This window comes from Colossoma macropomum, unplaced genomic scaffold, assembly GCF_904425465.1.
Source record: "Colossoma macropomum unplaced genomic scaffold, Colossoma_macropomum, whole genome shotgun sequence".
NCBI classification, from domain to species: domain Eukaryota; kingdom Metazoa; phylum Chordata; class Actinopteri; order Characiformes; family Serrasalmidae; genus Colossoma; species Colossoma macropomum.
The window spans coordinates 21,103,979-21,118,867 of NW_023494808.1; the positions used below are offsets into that span (position 1 = coordinate 21,103,979).

Genomic DNA, 14,889 nt, shown 5'->3' on the forward strand with positions numbered 1-14,889 from the left:
CCTGAAGACCAGCACCTTTGGGATGAGTTGGAATGAAAGCTGTGAACAAGGCCTTAATGCCCAACATCAGAGCCTGACCTCACTAATGCTCCTGTACAATACAATACAAGCAAATCCCCATGAGTAGAGGCTGTTATAGCAGCAAAAGGGGATCAACTCAGTATTGACACACATGATTTTGAAACTAGATTTTCAACTAGCATGTATGAGTGTGGGCACACAGTGTGTGTGTGTGTGTGTGTGTGTGTGTGTGTGTGTGTGTGTGTGTGTGTGTTTGTGTACAGATGGCTGACAAATTAAGAGAAAAAAAAAAAAACAATATTAAAGGTCTTAGTAAAGTGTTGGATGACCACAAGACACCAGAACAGCTTAAGTGAACCTGAGCAAAGTTTCCACAATCTCTGTAACTGTACTGGAGGACTGGAACGCCGTTCTTCCAAAAGATATTCTTTCAGTTAGTGTTCTGATGATAATGGAGGAGAGCGCTGTCTAACGTGTCGGTCCAGAATCTCCCATAAGCGTTCAATCGGAGTAAGATCTGGCGACTGTGAAAGTCAAAGCATATGATTTACATCATTTTGTTTCATTTTGTCATTCAGTGACCCCACATGCCCTGTGAATGGGGGCATTTTCTTTAGGAGACCCCCACCATCAAGACAGAAATGTTTAATCATGGGGTAAAGGTGTTCAGTCAGAATAACTTTGTAAGGATTTGCAGTGACCCTTCCCTCTAAATGGCCAAGTGCCAGCATGCCCCTTACAGCATGACAGAGCCACCAGGCCCCCTCACAGTAGGGCTTGTATTGTATGTCAAGCAGGCCTGTATTGTTTTCTTCATGTATACCACACACTCTCAGTTGTGGAGATTATGGTGAATGATGACTCATCTGACCATTTTACTTTTTCAATTACGTGTCTGTGCAGACCAGTGCTGAAGGTTTTTTTACCACTGAACTCTCAAATATGCATTCATCTTGTAATGATGAATTTATGCACTGCAGCCCTACTATAATATCTCTGTCTCTATAGCTGTGGATGGACTGTTCTTACTGACTTTTTTTGTACCTTACGTATCACACTAATGCCTGAGAATGATGAGCATTAAATGTACAATTTCACCTACAGTTTTCCACCTTTATTGATGTTTTTCCTTCAGATCTAAAGGTAGAAGTCTGTTCACTGGTCCTACTGAAACACTGGCCAGTAGAGCTGTCTTGACTGAAGCTCCTGCCATCCTTGCCCCAATAACAAACCTTCTTTCAAAGTTACTTAGATCTTTTCCTCTTGCCATTTTGATTCAAAATCAAGCTCAGTATATGTATGTGCACATAATAAGACCTTTCTAAACCTTGGCCTAAATTCTAACCTTAACCTCAGTGACTGATTAAGGGAACTTTTTAAGGACCATATGTTGTTGGTAGTTTAGCCCTCTTTTTCTCTGGTTTAATTATATGAAATCTACAAAAAAATGAATAGCATTCCAAAACACACACACACACATACACAGGCTGCCTCCTGTGTGAATCTAGTATGAACTACACAATCATAAATGGAGTCAGTTGACTTTTACATGCACCCATTCATGCACACCCATCTCCACAAGCAATGCTGTTGACTCCCTTGGTGATCTAAGTAATGTTCAGCGCAGTGTTTTTCGAACTCCTTGAGCGCTCATGCGGGACCCGAAACAGGCTTTTTCCTCTAATTGGTCAGCTCTCTGCTGAGAAGCCAATAGCCTTGGTTAATAAAGCAATATGGAAGGCCTTAGCACAAACTGCATCCCTAATCAGGGCCTCTTTGGCCAGCCAAGCAAAATACACAGCGTCTGCCAGTGCGGTGAATAAATTCACTTTCTTTACAATAACAAGGCTGTTCTCATATCTGCTGGGTCATCAGTGCGGGTAGAGCTGGCAAGATGTTTTACGCTGTGCACTCTTAAAATAAAGGTTCTTGAATGATTCTTGGCTTGGATACACGCCTGGATAATTGGTATGGAACATTTACATTATAAGGAGCTTCCTTAAATGCTTCTTTTTTTGTGAAGTAAGAGTTGGATGTAGTATTTGAATACAAATTTCAAAATGTACTAGATGACTAGATAAAATAGAGAACGCTGCAGCTTTTTGTGTATCAAATAACTACTACAATAAAAATTTCATAAAATTGCTTTTATACGTGTTGACTTGCTTACAAGGACGATGAAAATTCATTTCACACGAGAATCACATTTCCATCTAAGTATATTCTAACAACATTATTGAAAACAAATGCTTAGTTTAACCTCAAATACAGGTGCAAATTGTATTTTATAGTTACTGTGAAAAGGGTTCAAAGAACCATCTATTGAAAGATTTTTTAAGGAACCGTAACCCTTGTGTGGTGTTGGGGTCTGTGGGACCCATTTTCAATGTTTACCAAAAGAAAAAATGATGTGATTTATTATTATTTTAACCCCAGATTGCTTGGCCTTTGCTCATTTTCTGTGGAGAACATATAAAATAACACGTTTTCAATGACTTCACACTGTTCACCCCCCACACGTTTATATTACACACGTGGTGTTGGGGTGAACCGGCGGGGAGGAGCTGTGTTCCTTCACTCTGTTCTCCTCCTACATGGCCTGCTGTTAGTGTGTGTGTATCTGTGTGTATGTGTTTGTGTGCGTGTGTGTGAGGGTGGACAACATCGACAGGCTGCTGACTGGCTACAGCTGCTAAAGGAGAACCCTACGCTGTGATATTTTTAACATCTGGTATTTTTACATAAATTGTTATGGCTGTATTGATATTAAAACCAATAATGCGATGAGTCCACCAGACCCACTGAGTAACAAAAAACACAAACACCACACAAGGGTTAATTGTTTCTTCTATGGCATCGCTCCAAAAGCTGCCTTTTGGCACCGTTATTTTTAACAGTGTGGTTACGTAGAGTGTAAGCACTTAAAGATTAAGCTTTCAGAGTTCGAGAGTCAGCACAGAAAGAGAAAATCAGCATGATGAACAGCATGTAGCCACCTGAGTAATACTGTTTAAACCGATTGTGTATGTGTGCATGTATGGTTGCTCGTATTCTATGGACCAGACACTCCACATTTCATCCACTTTAGCAAAAATGATGTGTTTGTAACAAGGCTTAAGTCCCTGCTAATCACAAATCCAATATTGACGGATTAACCGCCCTTAACGCGCCGAATATTCAACATTAAAACTGACATTAGGAGGGACGAACTCCATAACGCGCTCCCAAAACATTAACAAAGTGCAAGAAATGAGTGTTCACGATGGGACTGGTCTGCCATATTTATTGCCTGGGTTTAGCATGGATGAGACAATCCAATTAGTTTGGGCTGGAGAGAAAACATGTGCCTAATTTCATTAATATTCTATCAGAGGCTATTTATGGTCACATGGCGAGGGAGACTCAAGTATTCTCAGCCACGCTCGCCGGTGTCCTCTGGTCGGCCCAGCCGAGAGCTAGTGCTTAATTAACCTTTGTCTTCTCAACCCCCTTTGGCTTTATAATTTAGAAGCACTGATAGGGATTCTGCACGTGCTACTGGGAGAGATCGAGAGAGGAGGTGGCAAAACCGTGAACCGAGTGACCGAGTTTGAGAGTGAATCTGAGAGGACTAATGATGGTCGTGTGGAGAAGTTTCTTACAGGGGTCAGTCACAGTTTGTAGACTCTTTTGAACTGCGCTGCCTTAAAAATAACTGTACATTTACAAATAGAAATCCTGTGAAAATGTGTAAGTGATTACCTGAACAGCCTGGTCTTTTACATGCCTGGATCTTCTGGAAGGCTGCAATGATGCATTTGCTTCGCAACAGCCCGGAACAGCACATCCAATTATTTTCCACACATATTCCACTCCAATAACTACAGTCTGTCTGCAGTAACGACACTCCTTATCACACTTCAGTGTGAATGGACAGGCTGAATTGCTGAAGGCTGAATGGATGGTTATATGAAAGTGTGTTCATGGTTGTGATGTCACTATCATGATGAATTCAAAAGCTGTTTTTGCAGTTTAATTTCCATACATATACTGTATTTTAACACTACTGTTGTTAATTTGTAGAAAAAGAATGTAAACAAATGATTGTCTTTTTTCATAGTCAGTTGTGTTTATTTTAATGGTTGTTGCTGTTATTTTGATGGTAAAAGACTATATATCAGAACAACTAGTTGAAATAGTGAAACAAGTGAAACTGTTCAATTACAGTAAAAGGCGTTTTGTAATAAATTAAATGACTGTAATTTTACAGATTTTTACCATCATTGAGAAAACATACTTTTACTGTTAATTAACAGATACGGTCTGAAATCCCTACTGACGGGCTATTTTACGTTTCTTTTTACAGAATTGTTTGTTTGTTTGTTTTTACAGTGCAGTACACTATTTCTTCCAGAAAAGCAAGGGACATTATGGCCCCTTAAAGAACAATATTGGTTGAGGCTAATGGTCAGTTTGGCCATAGCCTTTCCAGTGACCTCATTTGTATTGTATGGAAACCAATGATTTTTTTTTTTTTTTAGAGACCAATGCATCTATATTATTTACCATATTAGGAATTTTGTAGAAGAACTTTTGTGAGCTCAGTAAAATTTAATAGAATTGATATAAACCAGCACACCTGATCTGTATAAGACAGAATAAAGTCTCAAGTAAATCAGAGCTTCAGAGCACTTTGAATGCTTTAAAGTCTATATATGGAAAAATATCATGTTCTTGGTTGCTTTGGTTGACTTTAGTCGTATTTCTGCCAAAAAGTGCCTTCAAATGCTTCCAGCAGTGCTGCATCAATGTTATCAATTGAAATCATTCAAACTCTCAGTGTGTCTGCCCCTGAGCTTTAGCTTCCAGCTGTCTCTTCCCAGCTAAAGGTCAGACAGGAAAATATCAAACATGCACTGCGTCACTACATGCAGTGTAATTAGTCTTAGTCTCTTAAACTCTTTTCCAGGCTGTAGATATTCCCTTTGATAGTGACTACCTACAGTGACCCACATACCTGATACATGACCCATCCACTTACTACCACCGGGTGGTGAGATGTAAATGTTTGTAGTAAGCTATGGAAATCATTTGACTGTATAAAGCAATTGCTATGTACAGCCCATAGCTGCTTGCAGCTACAAGTAGGTTTACAATGAAGGTTCTCATTTTTGTACAGCACTTTTTACAAAATACATTCTCACAAACAGAGCTGCAAGTAATGATTATTTCAATTCATTGTCTAATCCAAATAGGCTGTTTCTGTTTTAGTTTTCCTTTGAGTATAAATGTATGTAAAAACACGAGAAATTCAAATTTGAAGCTTTTTTTTTTCTTTAAAAGTAGTATAGCAGTAACTGTAGCAAAGTTAAGAAATAAATAACCAATAAAATATGGCCTCAAATTTGACAGAAAATATTAAGATATTCAAAGCATAAATAAAACACCTAGGAAAGTGGGTACAATTCTAATTAAATGAGGCAGATCAATGTCAGATAACTTAATTTTTAACCCTACATGTCAGCTGTCTGCAAGTAAAATTGATTATTGCTGTTATCATTCATTTCTCTTTGTATGACTCTTTTATGGTGCAATGAATCTATATTTCCCCCAATGCTGCCTGTACTGGTTATCTAGCCATTAAGCCATTTGCAAAGTAAGTAAATGTAGTCTTAGCATTAGAGGTTCTGCCCAATGACTTTTATAATCTGTATAGCCTCCCTCTATTTAGTTCAATTTAACCTTTAACACTTCATTTAAAATTTGTAGTAATATAACCTTTAATCTTACTGCATGTGGGATGGTGATGTTATCCACCATGCTATTCTGCTACCCTCAATAACGTGAATAAGCATTTTATTTGGGGTGTATTTGAGCATTTGACCGGTGCAGCATTGTGTTGTTTGTATACAGATAGCAAGTTGCATTGATGCATAAGCCCTAAACTGGCTGGCTGTAACTATAAGCAGAAATAATTGACTGTGATCTTTTTTGTTTGTGTTGTTCTTCTTGGACATGTCTATTGTCAGTAGTTAGAAAAGCCTTGAGCTTTTCCTTTGTATACACAGCTTGTGTGGTCATTGGATGCTAAGCAAATTGGCGATGTCGGGGGACTCTGAATGGTAATTTTAAATCTTGCTGTTAATTTTTTTTTCTTTGAGTACTTATCATGATCCTTCATTTGCAGTTTCAAAGCATGTTCTGACAGTGGTGGGTCTGAAATCTTTGAATAGGCTGCGTTGCCTTATTTTCTTCACTGCAGCCCTCAGCAGATTTTTGCCTATTTTTTCTTCCATTTTTTTGGTGAAGTCATCACAACATGTCATTATTGCTGCAGTGGGGTCCTGACCATTGAAGTACATTGTGAAAGGAGACAGATGGACCACAATAATTAATTGCTATTGTGTTATATATATATATATATATATATATTATCAGGTCCACTTAGCATACACAATTACAGATTGTCGTCCATCTGTTTCTCTGCATAATTTTTTCAACCCTCTTCATCAATGGTCAGGACCCCTACAGGCCCACCACTGACTCGATATTATTGGGATAGTGGACCGCTGCCATAACAGCAGTGACCCTGACTTTGTGGTGACTAGTTCATACATAGAATTAAACATGATGACAAACTGCCACTATTCACAATTAATCAACATTTGATACTGAAAGTTCTCAAGCACCACATGAGTGTTTTAAAATGGTCATCCTTTCAAACATTTCTGCTTCTGATTGGTCAATATGTAGGTCACGTTTGTGGCTTTGTCAGGAATGATTGATGAACTAGTGTTTTGGGTTCTACCCACAATGGTTAGCATTAGCATGTCTTGTTTGATGAATGGTTCAGTGCCCCTGGTCTACTTTATGATGCAGCTTGCCTGAAGAACCGTATTGGGTGCTGAATTTAAATGGAAACCAATTCCACAGTGAACACTTGTTCCGATGTTGAGGAAAAGGGACGCAGCTAGTTGGCTGTAGAAGCCCATCAGGCTTATCTAAGAGAGTCCCATTACTGATCAAATAGATGAATGAGATTTACATTCACAAAGCACCCCAGAGCCACGACAATTGTTCTGGAAGGATCAGTGGAAGGGCTGACAATGGTTTGTAATGGGTTAGATTCCTAAAGGACCCCAAACCTGATATTTTAGGCGTTATTTAATCCGTTACAGAATGACTAAAAAAGTCTAGAGCAAAAACTACTGAAACAAAATTTCAGGAAAAAACAGCAAAAGTATTAGTAGTCTGTTTTTGTTTTCAAACTACAACCCAAATTCCAAAAAAGTTGGGACGCAGTGTAAAATGTAAATAATGTAAATAAAAACAGAATGGAATGATCAATGATCATTTTAAGGATTCTCATAGACCTATATTTTATTCACAATAGGACATTGCACACATATCAGATGTTGAAAGTGAGACATTTTACCATTTCATGAAAAACACAAACTCATTTACAACTTAATGGAAGCAACGCATCTCAAAAAAGTTGGGACAGGGCCAGGTATACCATTGTGTAGCATCCCCTCTTCTTTTAACAATAGTCTATAAACATCTGGGAGGTGAGGAGACCAATTGCTGGAGTTTTGGGTGAGGAATGTTGTCCTGTTCTTGTCTGATGTAGGATTCTAGCTGCTCTACAGTCCTGGGTCTTCTTTGCCGGATTTTTCGTTTCATGATGCGCCAAATGTGAATATTGGTGAAAGGTCTGGACTGCAGGCAGGCACCCGGACTCTTCTTCTGCGAAGCCATGCTGTTGTGATAGATGTAGTATGTGGTTGAGCATTGTCTTGCTGAAATATGCAAGGCCTTCCCTGAAAGACACGTTGTCTGGATGGCAGCATATGTTGCCAAAACCTTTATATTTCGTTCAGCATTAATGGTGCCTTAACAGATGTGTAAGACATCCCATGCCATGTACACTAATGCTCCCCCATACCATCATGGATGCTGGCTTTTGAACTGTGTGCTAATAACAAACTGGGAGGTCTTTGGCCTGGAGGATGCAGTATCCATGATTTCCAAAAAGAATTTCAAATTTTTGATTCATTGGACCACAGGAGACATTTACACTTTGCATTAGTCTATCTTAAATGAGCTTGGGCCCAGAGATGTTGATGGTTGTTGTCCTGTTTATATATAGTTTCAACATCTATACGTCTGTTATTGGTACTTTTTGGACACATGCATTTCTTTTTTAAATCTCAGTCAATGCCTCTTGTTCATAAGAAGTTGTTTCCTGTTCCTTCAGACAATTATTAAGTCCCCATGTTTGTTAGATCTTTGTCCAAAAGCATAGAATTGTGAAAGAATTGTATGCTCAGTCATTGTAACTGGCTTCTTATAAGTGCCAAAGCAATTAACTCTCATCACTTTTTAGGAATAAAGTTGCTAAGGCTAAAGGGTCTTAAAAGTCACTAAGTCTAGTGGCTTAGGCAGGGATGAGGCAGGGATACATTTACCACAGTGGTTGTATGAGCCCATAATTCATATTGATAGTAAATATTTTGGCAGTAAACGAAGACCCATGTCTACAGAAAAAAGACCCGTGACAATAGCCCAATAGCCAGACCCTAAACATACCCCTGGGCTAGCTTCAGTTCTTGGTAGACAGAGACGGCCGCTATCAACATATGCCATATGTCATATCTGGATAGCTGAAAAAGCAGTTAAAAAAATGCTGCACTTTTTGTCGATCACATGGTAGCTACATTCAAGTACATTGTATGCCTATACAAAATTAGATTTATCAGATCTACCTATCCCCTGTTCTACGATTCAAGTCCCGTGACTCCCCTGCTTTTAATCCCTGGGTTACCTTGTGTCTTGAAAAGATGTTTGTGGTGATGTTGTGGATCATTTGACGCTTGCTAGCTTTTGGTCGAGTTTTACACAGTATTCTTTGAAACCAGGCAAGCAAGTGGTAGAAGTGGTTAGTAGATAGCAGCAGCCAGACCCCCCTGTTGGCCAAAACAAGCACAATGTGAGACATCTGACCATCTACTCTAAGTACTTTCTCGGGGCTTTCCAGTGTATTTTTAATTCACAGTTCAAAAACTGGGACATTTCTGAGGACAGCTCCAGTCAGGGACAAGACACCAAAAAAACGGGAACTGTCCCTGGAAAATGGGGATGTCTGGTCACTCTGTGCTAATTTGTGCAGTATTAGTGCTCATTACTTGTTAGCTACATTAGCATCATAGCTCCAGAGCAAAACTAAGGAAGCAAACTTCAGACACCAAACATATCTTGGCTGATTGAATACATTTGGGTCAAGAAGAAAATTGTGTCAATTAGATTTTCAACCAAACTATCACCTGAACTTCCTTCTAGTTCTGCTCTTCTCTTGTATCTGAACTTAATAACCCAAACCCCCCTATGAATCATCATCGACACACCCGCATACAGCTTACCAGGTGGTCTGAACTTAATTTGATTGCACATAAAGATTGATTAGTGAAGGCAGGGGGCCACACAGTCTTGTGGATTGAGTGGTGCTGGGTTATTGTTACGGGTAATTGACAGACTTTGACCTTTAACAAACTGTTTTCTTTATAAGGAAGCTACGGCCTAGTGATCCAGCCTTGCTCACTGACCCCTGCCCCCCACCGTCCCTAAGGTGATAATGATAAATACAAACAAATTGATTGAGCACGCAACCCACAGACAGACACATACACACACACACACCTCATTCTCTGTGCAGTGTTAGGGATAAGGCTTTCAACTCCCTGTGTTTGGTTTTCAATCATATTTGTAGCTGATTATATCTTTTGATTCAGTTTTTTTTAAAACCTGGCACAGTCACAAAACTCAAAGAACAGATCTAATGTGAAATCACAATCAAAAGTTCCAGTTTGTTAGCAGATTGGCAAGGTAAAAGCCAGGCCGACCTGACTGCTATGAAAATGATAAGGGCTCTCTGAATGAGCTACAGACTAGAAATGGAGATATCAAATGAACTCAAGCCCGTCAGACTTTAAAGGCATTCATTACTACTTGCAAATGAGGTTTGCCATGTTTCAATCTGTCGTTTCCATGACCTGTCCCTGGATCGAATGAATCTTAAGCCGAGATGGAGTTGTGTCTCTTTTCTTAATTATGTTCCGTCTGCTTTAGATTTTTCAACTATATAATATTCACTGCTTTCCTCACTGTTTAGAGGAGAAAGATGTGCAGAGGCGAAAAGGGGAAATATAAGTTGTGGTCATGCTCTTTATTTCTATGGGAGTTGTATATAAAGCTGTGTATCTTTCTTTTTTGGACTGTTTTACACCATTATACACATTGTGAGAGTTTCATGATGAATGGACTAACAGATGTTCTGAAAGTACTTTTATACATTTATACATCTTGCTACATTTACATACATTAGGACTTTGTTTCTCTTTATAACCTACTATATTCAATAGATCCAGCACAGATTGCAGCACAGATCTGTGATGTTGCTACAGAGTAAACTAGTCGCTGTGATTTTGAGCTGTTTATTTTCTTGCTTCATTTTGTCACAGAAGCCCTAAAGGGTAAAATGAAAAAAAAATGTGAAAGTGTGTTCCTGAGTCGAAGTTGCACTTTTTTTTTTCAGCTTGTATAACATAAAAACATAGGTCTGCTATGACCAGCAAGGGTGACTGATTGCCTTTTCCCTTACCCTTCATAAACAAGGCCAAAAAAGAAAAAAATGCAAGGGAGCTAACTGGCTAACAATTACTATGCAATTCCAGCTTTCAGTTCAGTTTCATAGACTGCCAATCCACAGGCAACCAGAGAGTTGGCCCGTTTGGTTCACTGTAGTTTCTTTACTGTTTGTAGCAGACTGTAATGGTTCACAAACCTCAATATAGCTACTACCCCAGTTTGTCTCAGTAAGTTAGCTATCAAGCTAACTTACTTTCACGCATTGTTCACACACGTCATGTGGCTCTTTAGATGGATGTTGTTACATTGTCTTTGTTATGAAACTGCCCTGTGTTTTACTGTAATAGTGCTATTCCTGAGCCCTGATAAATTATGTATTGGTTTGGATTGATTACATTTCTAATGCGCTTCTGTTAGCACACCAAAACATACACTGATTACTCTTATAATGCTGTCATTTTTATTTCATAACCTCGTCAATTGTTTATCAGCCACAAATGAAGTTTACTTATGACAGCATCAACATGTGTAAAGGAGTCTTTCATCTAACAATGTAAATGCTAATGTGGCTGATTGAAATCATAATGTTGATAATGTTAACCGGCCCCTACTTGAATTTAGTATCAGCTAAGTTAGCATTTTAGAGTGAAGTGCCTTGACCTGTCGAACTAACGCTTCTTCCAACATTGCTCTGTTTTCCAGATCATGTTGTTGACAGACCCGGAGGTGGAGAACAGTCTGCTGATCAGCACAGATGAGGGCGCCACCTATCAGAAATACCGCCTCAACTTCTACATCCTCAGCCTCCTTTTCCACCCTGAGCAGGAGGACTGGATACTCGCCTATAGCCACGACCAGAAGGTATGCTGTTGTTCAATGCACTGGTCTCCAAACAACATCTTGGAGACTACTGCTGAGTTCAGCTGGACCGACATGCTGTAAAGGCACACACACACACACAAATGCACACACACTAATGGTCATGTAAACAGCATACTGCCATACACTATATTGAAGTTCTGTTGGCATATCGGTCAGTACTTATCTAAGAGGAATTTCCTTTGCTGCTCAAACACACAAACAAAATACACTTATACACAAAGCATACCTGATCTCTGTTAAATTACAAATATTGAAATAAAATAAACAAGATAAATAAACAAGGTTAAGATTGTGGAGTTCAAAAGTCTGATAGCAGAAGAGTTGGTGCTGTAACTAAACCGAGATGTTCTACATAAGACGCTTTGAAACCTTTTGCCAGAAGGGAGCTTCTTAAAAAGCGTACTGTGCTGGGTGTGAGCTATCGGCATAGATTTTTAATGCTTACTTTTCCATCCTTTTGGCGTACATAGACACGACAGATGGAAGTTCACAACCAGTGATTTTAGAGGGAGTATGTCACTGTACTACCATACCAGACACACATGGAGAAAGTCAGCACACTCAGGGCTCATCATTTGGCAGCCTGAGGCACGGATGCAGACCCAGCTATTTATTTCCATGAACTGAACCGAACGCTAACGTTCTGTAGAACAGCCGATTAACATATGTAAAAAATGGTCATAATTCAGCACCATGCTGGGGTCCAAAAGGCTGAGACCACAATGAAATCTGCTTTTTACTTGGAAATGAATAATAAAGTTTTAGAATTTTGAAAGTTTTAAATAAAGAAAAGTTATGACAAGGAGAAAGTATTCAAGATTGTGCACTATTTCTAGTTTCACTCTTCAAATTTAAGCATATTTGAGGCATTGACCATGTTTAGGCCTTTGTACAAAAAGGTTAGATTTTTTTTTTTAGTCTTATCTTTTATCTCTTTCTACAAAATTGTGGAATCTATGCCAGCTCAAACGCATTCTGTGATGAAAGAAAAGTTGGACATACCAAATACTAAGAAATTTTTAATTCATGTTTAAATTTCAAAGATTTTCACTTAAATTGTTTTGTTGATAATAGAATTTGTAAGGAAAATCTTTTGACTAAATTCTAAAAGAATGCAAAATAGAAGGATTTTCATTAGTGGTCTCAGACTTTTTGACCCAACTATACATGAACATGCACCTGTGCAGATTCTGTAGCAGTCATGTCTTGTAGTTATCCACTCACATGTATTTATGTAAACGACAAAGGTGAAAGCAGCTCATCAGAACAGAGACCACAGGGCAAGATATCAATTCAGTAATAGAATAATTTCACACATTTTTGTGGTTTCTTAAGTAAGGATCGCACATGGCCATAATAGAGCTGACATGCAAAGTCATATACTAATGTAAAGGTTTCATTTACTGCATGTAGGTTGGTGATCCTAATTTAATCCTTCAGTCACTTTTGTTCTTGTTTTTTTGGTCTTGAGTCTGTTTTAAGTTATAAGTCATTATAATATCCCATTTAAGTGAAGAGGTTTTCTTCAGTTTTATTCCCATTCAGTGTGAATGCAGCTTTACCCGGTTCCTTAGTGTACGCTCTTAGTCATCTTCCTTCTACACTGTAGGTGGTAATTCTTTGGTAAGATTGTTGTGTCCTTGTCTTTTACTGTACTATATTTGCTTTAGTGTCAAATTCCAGGGCAGATGGAAATTACATCAACTAAAGTGCACATCTATTTCATTTAATTTAAACTGCATTGAGTCTCAAAGGCAGCAATTTTCCTGGAATTCACAGAACTCTGATCTACCAATATGTTCATCTTATTTATTTTTGTTGTTATTGTTCTCCAATGAAAACCTCTCTGAAGGTGATGAACACTCTAAAAAAAGGATGGTTCTTCATAGGTTCTTTAGTAAAGGCAATGCTTTATTTAGATGCATGAGTTCTATATAAACCCATTTCATGCTTAAATAGTTTATTGCATGGTGAAATGGTTCTGATATGATTGGTTGACAACAATTTTCATAATAAGTATATATAGAACCATATACAACACATTTTCCATCAATCTGAAGAACCATTTCACCATGCAAAAACCACTGAAGCATGAAGTTTTCTATATAGAACTCAATAGAACCATTGCCTTTACTAAAGACCACCTGAAGAACAATCATCTTTAAGTGTGTGTAGTTTCAAAGGGAAAACAGACCTGCTTTAGCTGCAAGGTTGACACAGAACGTCGCCAAAGTAGAACCCTTTGTAATGAAAAGCATTCCTAGAAATGATGACAGATTAATTGAAATATCCTAATTATTTCTTCAAATGGAAACTATGAATATGAGGTAATATGTAATAGAAAACTATGTGAAGTTAGTCTAAAGAGTGCAATTAAAGCAATTTATGGGTTCCAAGTCTTGTGGAATTACCATTAATAAAATGCTCCCGTTGCAGCAGAGCTCTTTCCAAGCTTGTTTTAGAGCTGATCAATTATGGAGTGTTTTTTTTTTTCTTGTTTCTGAAGAAATTTGCACTGCATCAACTTCACAGAGCTGTAAGAGAATAAAATATGCAGCATTAAAGGAAGACGCAAAACGCAAACACAGTAGAGATAAAACAAAAAAGGAAATAGTTGTTAGGCTGATGGCAGATTAGTTTGTGTCAGGCAGCTAATATGGCTGTTTTCTTAGTTTACTGCTTAGTCACTGAGCTCCAGCAAAAAGCCATTCAAGTTTGTATTCATGTGTAGTAGTATTATATGGCAGAAAAAGGCAGGAGAATGCATGCAGTGACATCATGGTATGCAACCTTGTTTTGGTCATGGTATGTGATCTCAGTTTCACTTGGTTTGAAATTAACATTGACTTCACCCTTGAGGGGAGATCATTGCAATACAATTAAGATTAAATAACCACTAACAAATAGCATTATCATCCAATTGATAGATAATTGCTGAGTGTTTGCACAGCACGCATGGGTGCCCGTGGTTGAAACAGCAAAAACTAACACAAACAAAAACACAATCACCATCGTAATTAAATCCCTGTCTAAATCTATACCACAAACAAATGACTAGTTTATTAGTGTTGACAGATTCTTTCTCAAAACAGACAGTTTTGAAAGTTGTGTGATTTTTGCAACGTCCGCACTACTTCGGGCCTTCTGGCACATACAATCTACACTCAGTGGTCCATTTAATGGAATATTTGAGGCAGAAAAGCTAACATGGCTAGCAAAGAATGAAAGTCAGTGGTAATGTTCTACTATAACATCGTCTACATAATGCTAACTGCATAGTTATTTGCGTTTTTGAGCCAAGTGTGCTGTTAAAAACACCTCTGCATTGCCATTTAACCAACTTATGTATCTACCTTTATCTAG

At 38.3% G+C, this 14,889-nt stretch overlaps 1 protein-coding gene across 1 annotated transcript in view; it reads left to right on the forward strand.

Moving 5' to 3' along the window:
* LOC118798005 (VPS10 domain-containing receptor SorCS1) overlaps window positions 1–14,889 on the forward strand; it is a 273,068-nt gene that overhangs the window by 177,444 nt on the left and 80,735 nt on the right. Inside the window, exon 5 of the mRNA XM_036557299.1 lies at window positions 11,347–11,505. Coding sequence (XP_036413192.1) covers window positions 11,347–11,505 — 159 coding nt within the window. The remainder of the gene's footprint in view (window positions 1–11,346; window positions 11,506–14,889) is intronic.